We start from the raw sequence: 18880 nt of genomic DNA, 5'->3' as shown, positions 1-18880 counted from the left end.
TTATGACCGCTCACGCTGCCTTTGCCTTTCGAGGCGTAATTTCATAGACTCGGGGTTTTATAATGCTTATTTAGCCTCGAATAGGGTAGGTCGGGATGGGCGTCCGTCTTCCATTTCTTACACCAGCTTTAGGTCAGGGGGATGAATTGCTTGCTCTTTTAACGTCCCGAGTACATGCAAGCAATCGCTCTGTGGCACATAGGAAGCATCAGTTAAAAGTCGAAGGTAGAGTATTCTTGGCGGTTTCGGTTTCTCCTTGTTGACAACCCTTGTTGCAATTGAATATATTAGTTGGCGAGCTTGTCATTATATTTATGTACCTTGGTGGTATCTATTATTATTACTAATTCGTAAACAATTCTTAAGCAGTAATAGTAAAGATTTCTGCGAACTGGATTGGAAAATCAGAGGCAATTTTTAATCTCTTTTTTATCCGGAAAAATGACGTAAAACTTTAAGTTCCGTAATGATTTAACCTTAATAAGTTCAACTTTTCCCTCAGAATTTGACGGGGAAGGATTTCGGGAACGTCAGAATCACGTCGCAGACATTTTTGCATAATTTACGTTTTTTCTGTTGATTTTCCTGATCTCTCAGAACGTAATATGGGAACTGTTATGGTTTCCGTAACACGTTTGAAGAGATCAGTATACCATCTCGAAAAAGAGCGGTCTCTTTTTCGTCTCCACTATTATCAGAGTCGATGTACAATTAAATGAAAAATAGTCTTTTCAGCGAGACAGGAAGAGAATATTATCTTCACTCTAACAAGAACCATTTCGTCTTTACATTTTCGTATGATTGTGATTAGCCTATGTGAGGTTTGCTTTTTAACTATAAAATATTGATATTATTTTTCTTAATTTACAAGGCCGTTCCTAAAGTCACATTATCAGTGATTTTCTATGCAGTGTGTGTGTGTGTGTGTGTATACACTTTATCCTTTCCGATCACGAACTCGAGGTGATTGATAAAGAGGTTATAAGATTTTCTTTTAAATTGAAGTATGTAATTGTTTATTGTAAGACTGTATATCCTTCGATGCATTCATGAAATGCATACGTTTGTCTGTGTGAGTTGTATAGTTTATTCATTATATTCTCTGTTTCTTTCTTTCCAAACATATGATCCGGTCTTCAATCTCTTCAAATCTGAATGTCTCAATGTTTAGCTGTCTATGATGACCCTCTCAGTTCTTAGAATCGTGAAAGAGAAGCTGATATAACCGATAACAGCAGTCTTTACTTTGTATTTCTTTATTAAGTAATTTATGAAGATGTTTAAATTCGCGAATTAGAAAGTTATTTTGTCGTAAGTAGCCAGTGTTCTTTCGTTGTATTTTGTAAATGCAAATCTTCACGACCTTGCATATTTTAAGATTCAGTGACGAAGACATTTTCTTTGTAGAATTTTAGTAAGCGTTTTTCTAATAATCTTCAATGAACTGTGTGCGTGTGTGTGTGTGTGTGCGTTTCATTTTGCAATAAATGTCAGTTATACACTCTAAAGTAAGTTACACCATGCAAGGCCTTAATTTTTTTATGCTCTTAATATTTGTGTGCGTCTGTGTCTGAACGGAGAGAATATAAAAAGAAGACAGCATCTCGAGCTGTACAGCAAATACAATGCTATGAGCGAGGAGAATTTGCATAAAAATGGCCCACCCCGTTTTATTGTGAAAGGGGTAACGTATATGGCAAGGAAAACCGTGGAGACCGGAATTAGGGCAGGGGTACTATGGTGTATGGTACGAGGCTGCTCCGTTGGCATGCGATGGGGCCAGTTATGGCCCCAAATGCCATGACATCCGCGACCCCCCTGACTTCACCCATTCAAAAGTACAAAGTACGCCATAGAAGGCCCTTTCCCATTTCCATATGTAGCAATCCGGAGACTCTGAAAAGCTCCGTCATTACGATCATTGCTCTTCTGGTTAATGACAATCATTAGCCATTTTCACAACAACTGCTGCGGAGCTCTGTCACGGATTATTGGTTTCTTCTCAAACCAGACGCCAGGCCACTTCCCCTTCCAGATTGTCAGCCCCTTCCCTACCGCCCTCCCTCCCATATGCCCTCAGGTCCACAAACTCTCCGGGGCCCTTCCTCGCTTCTGTTCGCCCATTCGACTCTGGGAGAGAGAGCCAAAAGTCAACGTTTTCTTCTTCTTCTTTTTTTGTGGGGAGGGACTAGGCATTAGTATTGCACATAGCCATTTCATGCCATGGGACCCCATCGGGCAAGAGGCATCAACTTTTATGGCAACCATCTAGGGGGGAAAGGAGATTGTTACTTGTATTGAATGTGACAAGGCTTTATTGGGAAGAAACAAAGGAAAACTGGGAGTAAGGAGAAAATGATGATGATGATGATGATGATGTGAGTGTCGAGTACTGACCCAGTACGAGTAGCAGTAGTGGTGTTGAGGCGTTAGGTCAGAAGGTCAACATTTTGTCAAGCGGGTGGCCAGCATGGGAGGTCATGCAGTGTACACGGACGCTAGGCACTGCTCATAGCCTTGCACACACACACACACAAACACGCCCTCTCCCCCCGTGTTTACCCTGCTAACCCTCTTTGTGTCGAAGTATTTACGCCGCCCACCAGCCGAAATACACCCATTTATGGATTTCATTTTCAAGTGCTGTGCATATTTGCCTTGTTTTCTTATCAGCGCCGCCCCACATTCCCAGTTTAACCAATTTTTCATCGTTTTTCTGAACCTGTTCCAGTAATCGTCATTTTTCATACATTTATCAATGTATTCTGTCAGTATTGACATCCGTCGGAAAAGGAGCTGCGGAAGTCATGTCGGGGAAATGAAGGAGATGAGATTACTGGCAAGTCTTGGCGCTCAGTACTGCGTAATGATACAGGCGGGACCGCCCCAAGTTATTTACATAGCAAATAAACACATTGTCCCCGAAATAGACATTTGTGCATCTTCAGGTCTTGTCGGTTTGTTTGCGTCCTTCGTTTCACTGGAGACTGGCAGATTAATTGAATTTTTGGTTATTTTTTATTTTTTATTTTATTTTATTTTCTTATTTTTTGTATGTTTATAGGAATTCCTTCAGTTATGTTTGTTCTTGGTAGTGTTGAGGTTTTGTATTTTCTGTTAAGTTCACAGAAACCTTTCTTATTAACAGTTCCTTCGGTATTGACGCTTATTTCTATTATTGTACATGTTGTATTATTAGCTGATATTCTACGAGGATTCTTAGTCATGTCTGTTTTAAGTCACTTTTAGAATTCCTAAAATTGGTTGGAAAACAAAACACCTTCCATTTAAAATTTCTTTAAATATTGCTCCATGTGGATGATGGAGTGTCTCTCTCTCTCTCTCTCTCTCCTCTCTCTCTCTCTCTCTCTCTCTCTCTCTCTCTCTCGGGAACATATTTTGGTTCCTATCTTGTGAAAACTTCTCTCTCTGTCCCTCTCTCTTGGTAATGCTATTCGTTCCTACATGTAAGATTTTCTCTCTCTCTCTCTCTCTCTCTCTCTCTCTCGGGAACCTGTCTTCGTTCCTACATGCGAGATCTTTTATCCTAATGCAGAGTGCTGTTTATTGAGATATGCACGGACAAACACTCACGCTCTGTGGCAAACATACGCACACTAAGGATACAAACGCAGGCATACATTTAGCCTTGAATGCACTCTTCGGCATGCTTTTCAAGTGCATACTCACACACGAGGCTGCTTTCACAAGCATAAAGGCGTATGCGCTTTCATCCTGCTTCCCTTTATCTGTCTGTCTATCTGTCTTTCTTTGTGAGCCTTTGCAATTTTATCTCTTCTGCATATGCTTATTTATCTATTGGTTTATTTGAACTTTTCGCGGTGTGAATGTTTGTTATGCTGCTAAGCGCGATATGTAGATATAGTAATATTAATCCACCAAATGAATTGCCTATTTTCGCAAGACTTCAGAAATATACTCACATATTATTTTCATGAGTAAGCTGTAATCTCTTTACCTCGAAATTTGAATGTTTATGTCTAATTGGTTCATGTCTGCTACGACGTCTGTTTACATGTGTGTGTATTATACTTACCCAGCATCGGTATTAGCTTGTGATCAGAGCCTAGTAGTGCTGTCAGTGGAAATATATGATTTTCTATGGATCAGAATTAACTTAGCTTTTAATGGACCTTTCAGTTCAATAGAGCATTGTTGGCGTGCAGTAATAAGATATTCATAATTGCGCTTGTGTATAATTTGATATGTGCATTCATTAAATGAAGGAATTTAATTCACGTACATGTGTTTCCGAGAAGAATGCCTCTCTCTCTCTCTCTCTCTCTCTCTCTCTCTCCTTCCGCTTCTCTTCTTCTCTTTCTCTCCTTCCGCCTCTCTCTCTCTCTCTCTCTCTCTCTCTCTCTCTCTCTCTCTCTCTCTCTCTCTCTCTCAGCACTTGAGAAAGTTCCCAAAGTCCCGATCAGTTCTACTACTTTGCCGCTCAAGCCAAATGACTCTCGTACGTCGAACTATGAGTGATTTTTATGGAACGGCCGCCCAGAAGAACAGATCCGGAGTGCCACTTGATCGCCGTGCGGTTCACGCCTTAATTGGTATTTTTGAAATGTCTAAGGAGAGTTCGGCAATTTCCCAGTGTCGGTGATTGCATTTTATGGCATTAAAGCTTTGGCTGGGACCACCCCCTACTCCGTACCCACCTACCAGCCCCCCTGCCACTTTCGACTATAATTATAGATCTGCTGTTGAAGGTGGAATCGGAAGTAACTCTTTTTTAATTTTAACTTTTGAATGATAAACATACTTTTTCTTGCCTATTAATGCGCAGTCCTTTGTAGAGACGGGATTTGCTATTGTATTTAATGAAATTCTTTTTAAAAGAGGACATTTTGTAATAAATTTTAATTAGGATTTACTCTGTCAATATCTGTATTTTCCAAGCTACAGTTTTTGTTTTATAAATGAAGGCTTTTCGATTGTCTTTACGTTGTTGCATGATTCTTCAAAATATATTGAATTAAGGAAAATACTGATAACTTGGTATTCAGAACATTTATCTGAATTATGATCCTTTGAAACTATTCAACTGTCTATATACTCGGTGTTGATTTCATCTCAGGTTATGGAAGATATGGGGTCAAAGTTCTCTTTAGGATAATGTAGTCCATTCAAGCGGGAAAATGGAAATGTGTAACTCTTTCTCCCTCTCTCTTTATGAACAGTAGATTGGCATATAGATAGTATAGCTATTTTAATAAGTTGAACAATTTCAGGAACAAGACTGAAATTGGTTTATTACTTACATATTTTGTATTATTTCAGTAATTGCATATATTAATGGTGGTATGTCAGTTTGGTTGAAAATATTTCTTTGGCATAAATAATCTAAGAATAATTAGAGGTAACTTGAATAATAAAAACCCTTTGTAAATTCTATTTACCCAGTTACTATAGTAGATTCACATCACCGGTGCATCTGATGTCTAGGCCAGTCCCTTACGACGCTCCTAATTGGCTGTTGATAACTCAATCACGGGGCTGGAAACTCTCGGTCTCCCTCATGAGTTCACAAAGGCAGGATGCATGTTCCATCTCTCCTTTGGGATACGTCTTTCAAAAGCATCTCTCATGAGAGGTGGAACATACATCCTCCCTATATGAACTCTCGAGAGAGAGACTGAGAGTGTCCAGCCCTATGATTGGCTTATCAACAGCCAATCAGGAGCGTCGTAAGGGACTGGCCTAGACATCAGATGCACGGCTGATGTGAATCTACTATAGCTTCTATAGTATTTAAAATTATAAAATGGCCAAAGTCATTGCCAAGTTGTTCGAACAACACTTCTGAATCCCCTTTCTTCTTTTTTGCAGTGCTACGGGATGACTTCCGCCAAACGCCCGAGGCTACTCGGGTAGCGGAGGGCGAGACGGCGATGCTAGCCTGTCTGCCTCCGAAGGGCTACCCTGAGCCCGTCGTCTCCTGGGAGAAAGACGGAGTCCAGCTCGATCCAGCCACACAGCACAGGTGAGTTCTGGAACTGGAAGGGAGGGAGGCAGAGATCCGGAAACGAAGAGAGACGCGGCTCTTGGAAATTGGCGCTTTGATATATATCGTTGGGTGGTTGACATTTTGATCTATTTATTAGTTCATTGATTTATTTTATCTATATTTATTTGTTCTCTTTAATCAGCGATATCTCTTGTTTCTGTATTTCCCTTTTACCTACTCTTACTTCATCCTAATGAACACCATATTCTTTGGAAGCTCGAATTTCAAGTCAAATGCCCCTGTTGCTTTGTTCCATATGAATAGGGTTCATATATAATTAATAGAGATATTATTAATAATGTGAACTAAGAAATGTTTCCTAAAGTAATCAGAGTAGTGAAGAAACTAGATTCAGTTCAATCTATATTTTCTGTAATTGTTCTTTTCGGTTGTTCCTTTTATTTTATATTTGGTTTGAAAACATTTTCTTTTAGTAATGGTTCTCTCTAAGCAATGTTGAGTAGATCACCTTCTCATTCATATTTTGGTTGACAGACAAAGACTGTTTGGGTCATAAATAACTAGAGATTAAATATTTAGATTTCTTCTTCTTAGTGTTAAGGAGATACAAAAAGGTTGGAAATTTGATTCCATTGTATGTGAAGGAGTATATATCTTGTATAACGCTTCATTTGTCCAGTGTTACACAACGTTAAATTTGAAGTGAGTGTCGAAGCCTAGTTTGATTTTAAGAAATTATGATACAGAATTGTATTGCGAATTCTATTGTTTATTCCATTTTCATGAGATCCAGAGATTGTCTAGAGACCCTTAGGATGCCCAGACTAAGAAATCCTTTTAAATATATGTAGATCAGGTGAAATGGATACAAGGCATTCGTGCCCTCGGCTTCCCAAATATAGCCTGATGAGATCGTTCTTTGTTTCATGGTCATGGTGGTGCCTTGGGTGGTGGTACCGGGGTCCGTCGAGTATCAGGGCTGGACAGGAAGAAGGCTTTTGGCAGTGTTGTGTATGAGTGCGAGTAGTGAAGGAGAAAGGGGTGGGGGTTGATGTGAGTTGGAAGAGGAGGAGGAGGAGGAGGTGGAGAAGGTGGTGGTGGTGGTGAAGAAGAATAAGAGGAAGAAGAAGAGGAACCAGTTTATAGAATCATCATGGTATGCTAATGCCATGTAGACTCTCAACGGGAACTCCTTGTCCTACACACTCCCGCTGTGCCTTTGATGACCTAGGCGGCACACGGAAAAGGATGCCCTGGCATGGAGGAGGAGGAGGAGGATGCCGGTAGGACTCGAGCAGTGGATATATATAGGGATTGAGTGCTTTTTGTTCAAGGGGAGGGAGGAAGGGGGGAGGGCGTTGATTTGGAGAAGGGGTTGGGGTGGAGTGTGGGAGTCAGAAAGGCTTGCAAACTGTGTCTGCAACGTGAGGGGCGGCATTAAGCTTCATGAAAACCGGCGGGGGTCCGTGAGCTTCCTCCTTGTCTTTCGGTGCCCGAAGAAACGAGACGGAGCGTTCTGGAGCCGTTCTTCTACTCCGTGTGGTTTTGGTGTGTGCTACACGTCGCTTGTATATTTCAATTAGTGGAGGGACACGCCCGTTGTGCTTTCGGCTTCATAGTTATGAGTTTCATTAATGTGCTGATAGTTCATGTGGCGTACAAGTCCATTTGCACAATGCGGTGCCTTTCACCAAGTAACAGGAGGCTTGCTGGATATACATCTTAAAATCGAGGGATATCCGCTGGACATCTTTGATCATTTTAACCTCGATTTTTTTAAAAGTTATTAATCGTTTTGGAAGCGTGATTCATGTCATACCATGGTTAAAGTAGCATTGCTTAGTTGTATTTGTCTGGTAGATATTTGAAAGCTATACATTTTCAAAATCAAGAGAAAAGGAGGAATGGTGTACTCAGACCTAATGCCTCATGATTTGACCTCGGCAGAAAATTGATAACATTCAATTAGAGTCTAAGAAGCACAGACAAGTACAGTGTTCTTGAGTGTCGTGGTCAGAGAGTAGAAAAACTGAGCTTACCTGCTGACTTTCGATTTCGTTAGTTCAAAATGGGAAGATGTAAGGGACTTATTGAAAATGTACTGTCTTCCTTGTTTTAAGTATTCTTGGTAAAGTAATATTGTTTGTTGCGCTTCGCAGTTAAGGATATATAAATGATTTCTGTTCCTGAACGGCGTTTTTCCTGGATATTATCCCGTTTCATAAAGGCTACAGATTGGTAATTATGTTGTTAAGGCTGAAGTCAATAACAGTGTTATTGTTGACAAAAAATAGATTATTGGAAGGATCTTCCATTTTTAAATCATAATATTAAATTTTAGATGTTCTCTTTCGTTTCTAAGACTACGATGGGTTATCGTATACGTTGTATTGCTGACTTCCTTATTTTGTTTTATATTTAATCTCTCCCAAAATGAGATTCGATCACATGCTATAAAAAGGCGACGTTAAGGGCCTCCTGGACTAAGAAAAATGAGAAAAGTTTTTGCCAAAGAGAAATAAATGTATATTGAACATTTTTCCTCTTTTCCAATAAAGAGCAGCTACCCTTTTATTTATGTTTTTGTAATCTGTTGCCATCTTGAAAGGTAATAAATCTTATGCCAAAGATTTCTTCTTCGATAAGTATCTAATTTTTTTTCTTCTCCACTGTAGCTGATACTGTTGCCGGCTAGTATTCACTATTTATTATGCCTTCTATCTACGGAATTCTTAAAAGCGGGATGGGTTTTTTTTTATTAGTATTTTTTTTATCATTCTTTCTCAGGTATCGCGTCGTCGACGGTGGCAGCCTTGTTATTAGTGGCGTGAGGGTTTCAGACACGGGCCAGTATGTCTGTCGCGCTAGGAACGTCTTTGGCAGGAGGGACACGCCCCCTGCAATGCTCACGGTGCTTGGTGAGTTCTCTCTCTCTCTCTCTCTCTCTCTCTCTCTCTCCTCTCTCTCTCTCTCTTCATTTGCCTTCCTCGTCCGTATTTTGTGTAAAATGGCTTCATAAACATTGTTACTTGATGCCGCTATTACTTTTATCTCTCTCTCTCTCTCTCTCTCTCTCTCTCTCTCTCTCTCTCTCTCTCCTGTTTTTTGTAAAATGGCTTCATGAAAACTGTTACCTGATGGATGCCACTATGACTTCTTTTTAATTTCATTTTTTATAACTGCTACCCTAACATTTTATGATAACTGTTACCGTAACATTTTATTATGAAAAATGATGCCATAACAATGGTTCAAACACACTTATTGGCATCATTATTCGTATTGCCTTAATTATTTTTGACGAAGATCTCGTTTCGAGTATCCTTCAGTATCCTTCATCATGCCTCTTTCCCTCCCCCCCAGTATCCCCCCACCTGGTGTCCTCCTCCGGAAAAGTCACTGGCGCCTCAGGGTCCACAGTGGAACTCGTGTGTCGAGTTGGGGGCGACCCCTTACCTGAAGTGTTCTGGCGGCGCGTTTACCCCCCTGGAGAGCTCCCCGTTGGGAGGATGACCCTGGAGGAAAGCAGTCAGGTGTTAAGGATCCACCACGTGTCCCCTGAGGATCAGGGATTGTACTCCTGTCAAGCAGAGAACCCTGTGGGAGCCGTGTCTGACAACATCACTCTCATAGTGCACTGTGAGTATTACTGTCGCCCAGTTTTTTTTATCATTTTTGTTTTTTTATATCGTATAAAAGTCGCTGTAGGCATAACCGAAGGTTCTCTGCAGCGTCCCTTCAGTCCCTAGCTGCAACTCTTTCCTTTTTTTTTTTTACTGTACCTCCATTCATATTCTCTTTCTTCCACCTTGATATCCACCCTTTGCCAACAATTGTTTCCTAGTGCAACTGCGAGGTTTTCCTCTTCTTACACCTTTCAAACCTTTCTACTTGTTTCCCTTTCAGTACTGAGTGACCTCATATGTCCCAGCGTTAGGCATTCGACCTAATTCCAATATCCCAGAGTCAATTTTTGACCTAATTCCAATATTCCAGAGTCAATTTTCGACATAATTCCAATATCTCAGAGTCGATTTTCGACCTAATTCCAATATCTCAGAGTCGATTTTCGACCTAATTCCAATATCCCAGAGTCCGATGTTTTCGACCCGAATTGCCATAATTCCCAGAGTCAATTTTCGACCTAATTCCAATATCTCAGAGTCGATTTTCGACCTAATCCAATATCTCAGAGTCGATTTTCGACCTAATTCCAATATCCCAGAGTCGATTTTCGACCTAATTCCAATATCCCAGAGTCAATTTTCGACCTAATTCCAATATCTCAGTCGATTTTCGACCTAATTCCAATATCTCAGAGTCGATTTTCGAACATCCCACGATTTTCGACCCCGATTTTTCGACTATAATTTTCCAATATCAGATTTTCGACCTAATTCCAATATCCCAGAGTCGATTTTCGACCTAATTCCAATACTCCAGAGTCAATTTTCGACCCAATTCCAATATTCCAGAGTCGATTTGCGACCTAATTCCAATATTCCAGAGTCGATTTTCGACCTAATTCCAATATTCCAGAGTCGATTTTCGACCTAATTCCTGTATTCCAGAGTCGATTTTCATTTTCATTGTTGCTGATTTGTTAAACAGTTCTGTTCCTTTCTGATTGCCGCGACTTTATTTCATGGAGGAAAATAAAGCGAATAACGACTTCCTTCCTTTCTCTGTTTCAAAGCTCGGCCACTGATCACTGTCACTCCACTCGACGCTCGAGTCGGAATCAACGGAACCGCCTCCTTCGAGTGTGCTACTTCGGGGTCGCCTCCGCCGACGACTTACTGGACCCGCGAAGGATCCGGCAACGTCGTCGGGGCAGGGCAGACGTGGGGAGGCGGCCGGTGGTCGGTGGATTCTCACAACACCCTCACCATCCACGGCGTGAAGCGATCCGACCAAGGATACTACGTCTGCTCGGCCGTAGGAGTGGCGGGGTCGGCGCTGGCCCGAGCGCACTTAGAGGTGCAGGACGTAGCAGATATGCCACCTCCGATCATCGCCCTTGGTGCATCCAACCAGACTCTGCCTTTGGGGACGGAGGGCGAGATGCCCTGTGAAGCCAGGGGTACTCCGGAGCCGGTGGTGGTGTGGGAGAGAGCTGGGAAGAAGATCACACCGGGAGGTCGAATCTCCATCACACCTCTGAGTACGCTGAGGATCAAAGGTATGTATATAGACGTTTGTGTGAACACGCATATATATTTATATCTATATATATATATATATATATATATATATATATATATATGTGTGTGTGTGTGTGTGTGTGTGTGTGTGTGTGTGTGTGTGTGTGTGTATTTGAATTTTGTTTAGACTTTAAAGATAATATTTGGACCATTTTAGTAGTGCATGTATAATTGGTACATTCGGAATTCATTTTATGACCCTTTATTTATTTCCTTGTATAAATTGGAAGTGTTTATATCCCAGGCAGCATTTGTTTTACACGGAATGGTAGTCGACTGTACCAGAATACTTATATTTATTTGTTCAATAGCTTTTGCTTTAATGTTTTTGCACCGAGTCTTTTTTTTCAAGATCTGATCTGGGTAAATTACGTATTTAGAATGTAGTTTTTGAAAGGTATTGGGTATTTAGTCTGTTATGTTACACAGCTTTACGAGGTGTAAATAGCATTGAAATGGCTTTACTTTTTTGGGGTATTACTGTGATTTTTTAATAAGTAAACTTTTACTTTATCTTCAGAATGATAATCTTAGAAATAATTGTATATTCCTGTTGGATTTTGTTATGGTGATCATTTTGAAGCATTGTGTTATAGCCTTTCTTTCAGTTATTCATTAGTTAATATACGTCCCTGTTTTCTCAGTTGTCTGGTCATTACTCCTAATGTTGTTCCATATCTCTGTCATACTTAGATCTGAAAATGACTGATACGGATGTGTACACCTGCACGGCAACCTCAGAAGCTGGTCAGACTACTTGGACGGCATCTTTGGTTGTTGCAAAGCCAACCAATCCAAACGTGGCCTTCTTCAAGATTCCTGATGAAGGAACATTACCCGAAGCACCGGGACAAGTGACTGTCTTGGGAGTGAATACCACTGTAGTTACCCTGGGCTGGCGGAGGGGGAGACCCGGTTTGTCGGCTCTTTTGGGTTACACTGTGCAGATGTGGAGTCCAGACCTCAGAGGACCCTGGGTTACAGCTTCCACCCAGCAGACTGCAACTTCTAGTCATACACCAACACCTGTATCTGTTAGTGTCACAGATCTTCGTCCTGAGACCCGCTATATGTTTGTGGTCAGAGCTCGAAACTCCCACGGTTTGTCTCGACCTTCTCCTGTCACTCATACTGTGAGAACCTTGGCACAAGGTGCTGGAGGAGCACCTCCTCTTCATGAGATACGTGCACGACTCTCACAGCCTGTAGTTCGATTAGTAAGTGTAGAACCTGTGTCTGCATCATCGCTTCGACTGTCATGGCAACTATTAGTGGATGCAACATTACTAGAAGGGGTATATGTAAGGTATAGGCCCTTGGAGACTCAGGATGGAACTCCTGAAGGAGCACTGAGCGTAGAAACAGTCCTCTTACATGGCACTGGTGCTCCTCCTACCTCCCATGTGGTGGGTAAATTACGTCCAGCTACTTGGTATGAGTTATTTGTAGTGCCCTATTATCATGAGGTGGAAGGCCAGCCTACAGCAGCAGTAAGAGCCACCACTTTGGAAGCTGCCCCAGCAGTGCCACCCTTAGGTCTGCACTATTCTCTAGTTAATGCCACTGCTGTACGCATTACTTGGGACCCAATACCAGCTCAAGGATCAAATGGTCGCATCACTGGATACAATTTACAGGTACAGTTGTAAAACTAATTTGACATGTTGCTTGTTTGGGTCTTCATTAGGATTAGAATAAAACCAATAAATAACCAGTAATTTTTTTTAAATGAATCCAGTTTTGTGGAGATAGTTAGAAATAGATTAATAGTCACAATGAAATTAAAAAACTTTAAGGTAGAACTGGCTTTTTGATATTGAAAAATCTGTCAGGAGGCATTAGATTTTTTTTTGCTGCTCCCATATTTGTAAGTTGTATGATGATTTTTTAAAAGTATGATAACTGCTTTAGTGATAACATACAATGTTATTTCTTTTCAGGTCTTTGAAGCTACAAACAACAGTCATGTTCATTTAGATACAACTGTCAACAGCACTTGGACATTAGTCCCAGGTCTGATCCCTGGTACCAGTTATCGTGTTACCCTAAGAGGAGTCACAGCCCAAGGGCCTGGCCCTCTATCAACCCCCCTGAACTTCACCCTTCCCCGGACATCATCTCCTGCAACACCTGACATGAAAGAATCTTCTCCTTTCGATAACAACACGTATCTCATTGTTGGTATATCTATCGCTGCTCTACTCTTGTTCATATTATTGGCCGGAGTCGTTTACTGCATTTACAGGAGACGCCAGAACAACAAGTGTCCCCAGTACTATAGCAAAGGTAAAGAGCTCATTTTAATGCTGCGTAATATTTATTGGTGTCTGTATGTTTTTAAAATGATATATATTAATATATGGGTGAGGATAGTCCTTACTGGCAGCTAGTAGTTTTTTTACTTTTTCCTGATATTATGTTCATTATTTTGTTCATGTAAACATTCCTCATCCAATACTTTATTACCTTCTGTTTCAGTATTTGTCAATAAATAAATAAGGTCAGCTAGATTGCCTGTATTGATGTGTATTTTTCTTCTTTTCTTAGGAGAGGGTAGTGGTCCATGGTCTGAATATCCTGGATGTTGGGGTGAAGCTGGTGTGAGTGTAGGTGTTACCAGTACCATGTATACTGATGTAGGTAGTCATGGTATGCCCATCACTCAGTTGTACCACAGACCCCCTGCACCAGCCTCAAGCAAGGGAGGCTATGAAGGGCGGCCGCCTGAAGATGTATATGAGGATCCTGATGGACTTAGACTCGTTTCATTTGGTGGGCATGTGGATCAAAAGTAAGTAAATAGATGTTTTGTAATGAGTGTGAAAAGTATGATGTCTTTTAGATTTGCATATTTGAGTTTCATTGATTTGTTTTTTATGCTTTTCTTTGGTGTCTTATACCTTTACATGACTTTTTCTTATCTTTCTTTTGACAGATGTCTGTCCCCAGAACCATATGCTACTACGCCTCTTATTGGTGATATGTTTCGAGGACCTGGAGGAAACCGTCTGCCCCCTAATATACCAGTTAGTCCAGGCCAGTCTCAAATGCCAAACAAAACAACAGTTGATGATTGTGCTATGAAAACAGCCTCCAGTGACCGTAGTGGAAGTCACAGCAGCCACAGATCTCACAATTTCAATACACTGCCCGAAAAAGGTAAGCACTGTGTGAGGTTGATGGGCATATGAATAATGTTGCAACTGCTTTGAAATGTCACTTGTTACTAAATGATTATTTGTGATGACAATTTTTCTCTTTTGCTCTCCTCGACAGGTGTGCTATCAGGGCCTGTGCTACAGTTTCCTCCTCCCCCTCCCCCTCCTATAGTGGGAGGAGATCAGTCAAGTGACAATACTTTAGCTTCCACTGGCAGTCGCGGACAATCACCTTCAGCTAGGTTACTTTTACAGCAGCTTCCGTACGGAGGTTCTTCCTCTGGGGGTTCCCATAGGTCACATGGAAGTCCTTTGTTAGGCCCCAGACCACCAAGGACAAATTTACGAGCACCCCCATCACCACTTGCAGGCCATGGAATGAGCAATAATGCGGATTATGAAGCTCGAATAATGAGCCTAAGAGGTGGCCTTCCTTTAACAGAGGGAGACCTTGAAAATGACCAGAGGTACATCACTCAAGTAATGACAGAAGATCCACAAAGTAATCATATCCCAGAAGAAGTTAGCGATGTTGAATGGTACTCTCAGCCCCTTCTCAATGGAAGGACTTCCCCAGAGTCATCAACCATGGGTGATGCTGAATCAGAGGACGAGTCTCGTTGCTCCTCTGGAAGGTCGTGTTGTTCTGATGACCATCCACTATCCCATGCCCAAGACCTCAATTGGGCAGATGCTTTGAGGGTGGCTGAAGAGGCCAGATGGGGTCGTGGAGGTTCGTTTTGCAGTACAGATGAGAGTACTTACGCTCCTTCCCAAACAATGCACCCCCGCCCTCCCAGACCCCCATGTCCCAAGAAGCACAAACCACGCCACCCACAGTACAACCACCACAACGTCCATCTCGACTCTCAAGCCTCGGTCACTTCGCCACTTGTCTAGTAGTGTTGTAGCAACGTAGAAGATTGTAAATGAGATGTGTATCGGTCCAATAAGGGACGACGTTGTGTTCGGAGTTGTGAATAGTTGTTGATTATAAAAACAATGAGATATGTAAATAAGATGTTGTATTTTATTATACAATGCAGGCTAGTCCAAAAAAATGAATCATTGTGCTTAATACTTGGACCTCTCAAGTTTTGTTGTCAGAGAGACAACTTCATCATCATGGGTTACATGATAAAAAAAAAAACTTAGTGGCCTTGTGTTCCAGTGCTTCTTTTGAGAACTGTCGACTTTAACGGAAACGAGAGAAAACAGTTTCCGAAGTGAAATACGTAAAATAAATAAAAGTGCTCTTCCTTGTCAATCCGGTGAAGACAGATATCACGACAGGTTTTATCACTTGAAAGCTTTAGAAGGACCTAGACAGCGTAGCCGTGTATGGGAATAACTAAGGAATTTACGTGTAAATTAAACTAAATGGACAAGTGTTGTACGTATTACGATAAGGTAGAACTTGGGAGGACCACTACTTCCGAATCACTTGATCGAGGTGCACCAAAGGCCGACTATATTATTGGGCATCACTGTGTTCATAGGTGTTTTGAGATGTGTTTTTTTTTTTTCTATATAAAATGACAAAGAAAGAAAAATAATCTTGTATACCCCCTCAGCCTTACTATCTTATTTATAATATACTTGAGCTTTTTTATGACATGGAAGGACGTCTTTTGAAGGAAATCATCTTACAAAAAAGCGCAGATAGCTATTATCTGTTTCCGTGGAAGCCTTTTTCTCTATATCTGAACAAGGTCTTTGTAGCGATGATCATTATCATTTATTTTTTTCACCTGGCTTCCACCTGTTGTTGTGTTCACTTCGTTCAGGTGCTTTTCATGTTGCTTGTCTTTCGTCATGCCGTCGATGTCTCGTGTCCGTGACGGAGATGCGATTGGAGACAATTCAAGATAAAAGGAAAAATGAAAGCGAGGGAGAGAGAGAAGGACGAAAGGGAGGGAGTAAGGAAACTTAAGGAGATAAAGAGATCTCGTTTCTGACCCCTTCGTCTCTCTCTTTCTCTCTCTGGCCTTCTTGTGTAAAAAAAAAGATCTGCTTGAAGAATCTCCAACGGCGTCACAACTATATTCTAAATAATGGTGCCTATTTGTACGAACACACCCACTCACACACTTACCTTCATCCCTTCTCCCCCTCCCCCTGTCGTTATTCATTTTCATTTTCAGTTCCGTTTTCGTTTCTTTTGAATATTGCAGGGCAGTGGAATACAAAGTGGTATTGCGTTCTCTTCTCTGCTGCTCAGGGTACGGTTTGTATGGTCGCTTCGTTTTTAATAAAGGAATTTTATTTACTGCTCCAAAGACATAAATGTCCAGGTTGAATTTCGACCAGCAGTGTCATAACTTGCCATTTTAAAAGAAAAGTTTTACATTAAAATCATTTTCGTCGTAATGATGAATATAACCAGAACTTCCAAAAGGTTGGCTGATAGTTTCAATTTATAGTGCTACTATTTTCGAGTTGTAAATGCTACCCATAACTAAATACGGTACTGTAACTGAAAACTCGATTTTTCTTTGATATTTTCTGTTCAACTATTCTCGTGCTATTAGAAATGTTATCCATAATTAAGAACGATAAATTTAAAATTCTTCTTTTATTTGAGGCTTTCATATTTTTATGATTTATTTTTGTCCAAACTCGTAAGGTTTATTTATTTGATATATTTACTTATCTGTTAATTATTTATTGATTAATTCTGGAAAAGTCTAGTAGTCGACATTATTCGCTTCTTGTGCTCCTCTCGTAATTGTAGCGAATTCGGAATGAAGGACAGTCTTACAACCCGTACCTGCAGAGGCAGTCGTAGCCAAGTTGTTTGTACTATGGTACATAAGAAAATAAAAGAATGCAAATAAAAACACGACTAGAAATAAATCGGAACAGAGTGAAGAATTCGCTGAGTGACTTTATGAAAAGCGATTATTTATTGATACTTCTTAATTGTCTTTTAGGGTCATCGTATTATACCCTTGCTGTCGATAAATCAGTGTTTATTTTTATATAATTCAGTTAATAAATGCTCTCGATTTGAAGTGGAAAATTTTATGGAAAATTTTATCGAGAATTATTTCAAATAATCAAGTGATATATTTATATATATATATATATATAGATATTATATATTATATTTATATTTATATTTATATTATAATATATAATAATATTATATGTATATGAATTTGTTTACACTTTGTATCTAATACCTACGCCTGCGGATTCTGCAACCGCTTTGCAATAAAATGTTTCCATATGTGTGTTTGTTTTCACACGCACAATCGTGCCATACTTCTGTGCAGTGGGCCACTTTTACTGACATCTCCCAGATCATATTTTTAAGATAGTATCGGTGTTATGCCATTTTAGTAAGCTCCCCCATCCCCCTTTCAGCAGGGTGGAGTAATAGTAATGGTAACAATAATATAGTGTTCTCGCATAACAGTAATAGTGGCGGGTGCTAAGTCAGATATGCTCACACTTACATTTTAATACATTTTAAGCTCACGAATTCTTAGCGGTCCTGCCCCTCCCCTCCCCTTCCATCCAACTCCTGTCTCCTTCCTTAATTCCCTCCTCCCTTTCTCCTTTCCCTGCTGTTTTCTCCTAACTTTTTTTCTTCCTTGTACACTGTAACACACTCGGCACACGAACTTGGGACATGTTAGAAGATTTATATATATATATATATATATATATATATAGATATATATATAATATATATATATGTATATAGGTGCACTCCCCACGTGCACGCACATCAAACACATCACTGTACACTTTGGCAATGAAGAATAAACAATCACCTTTTTAGCTTTCGCTGTTTAAAAGAAAAATAGGATAACATGTAATCAGCACAGTTCTCAGTGTATTCTGAGCTTAAATGATTATATATATTTTTCGATGTTTATGGTTCGTATCGTAGTGAATAGTGTAATAGTAGGATATATTGGTTCATTGCCAGCTAGCATGTCCCTCGTTTCCATTATAAATATATATAGAGGTCGTCACAGTCATCTTATATATGAATATATAAATATACTTTTATTATTATCTGATATTCAGAACCTTCAACTGTGATACAGGATTAGTCAGTCTGTTATGTATAGCATTGTACAGTTAACGTAAATAAATAAAAAAAAAAGTCTGTCCGAAGCGGAGAGACGATGACAAGACTGACCCTCTCAGTCAATGGGACTCGTCATGTTTTCTCTTTTTTAGTTTTTTGGCGCAGCTGCGGCTGGACCGTGAACCTGGCACAACTCGAGTAAGTCAATAACGAGTTCTTCTGCAAAACTCATAAACTTCAATGCCCCCACCCCCACCACCACCACCATCGCCTGACCTCGGGCCAACACGCGCCTTTTCCTCACACAGCAAGGTCCAGGTATTCTTTGGACTTCGATCTTCAGCGAGGTCCAGGTATTCTCTGGACTTTGATCTTCATCAAGGTCTAGGTATTCTCTGGACTTTGATCTTCAACAAGGTCCAGGTATTCCCTGGACTTTAATTCAGCAAGGTCTAGGTACTCTCCGGGCTTTCATCTTCAGCGA

General features: G+C 40.5%; 1 protein-coding gene across 1 annotated transcript in view; it reads left to right on the top strand.

The window, feature by feature from the left end:
- Positions 1-17438, top strand: part of LOC135226250 (protein sax-3-like) — a 544101-nt gene extending 526663 nt beyond the window's left edge. Inside the window, exons 4-12 of the mRNA XM_064265691.1 lie at positions 5851-6004; positions 8777-8907; positions 9353-9628; positions 10686-11171; positions 11887-12830; positions 13134-13479; positions 13741-13984; positions 14129-14352; positions 14470-17438. Of these exons, the coding sequence (XP_064121761.1) occupies positions 5851-6004; positions 8777-8907; positions 9353-9628; positions 10686-11171; positions 11887-12830; positions 13134-13479; positions 13741-13984; positions 14129-14352; positions 14470-15251 (3587 nt within the window). The 3' untranslated portion in view covers positions 15252-17438. The remainder of the gene's footprint in view (positions 1-5850; positions 6005-8776; positions 8908-9352; positions 9629-10685; positions 11172-11886; positions 12831-13133; positions 13480-13740; positions 13985-14128; positions 14353-14469) is intronic.
- The last annotated feature ends 1442 nt before the right edge of the window (positions 17439-18880 follow it).

This window comes from Macrobrachium nipponense, chromosome 20, assembly GCF_015104395.2.
Source record: "Macrobrachium nipponense isolate FS-2020 chromosome 20, ASM1510439v2, whole genome shotgun sequence".
Classification (NCBI taxonomy): Eukaryota; Metazoa; Arthropoda; class Malacostraca; order Decapoda; family Palaemonidae; genus Macrobrachium; species Macrobrachium nipponense.
Note: the sequence above shows the minus strand (reverse complement) of the source record. Positions and strands in the feature narration are given on the sequence as shown.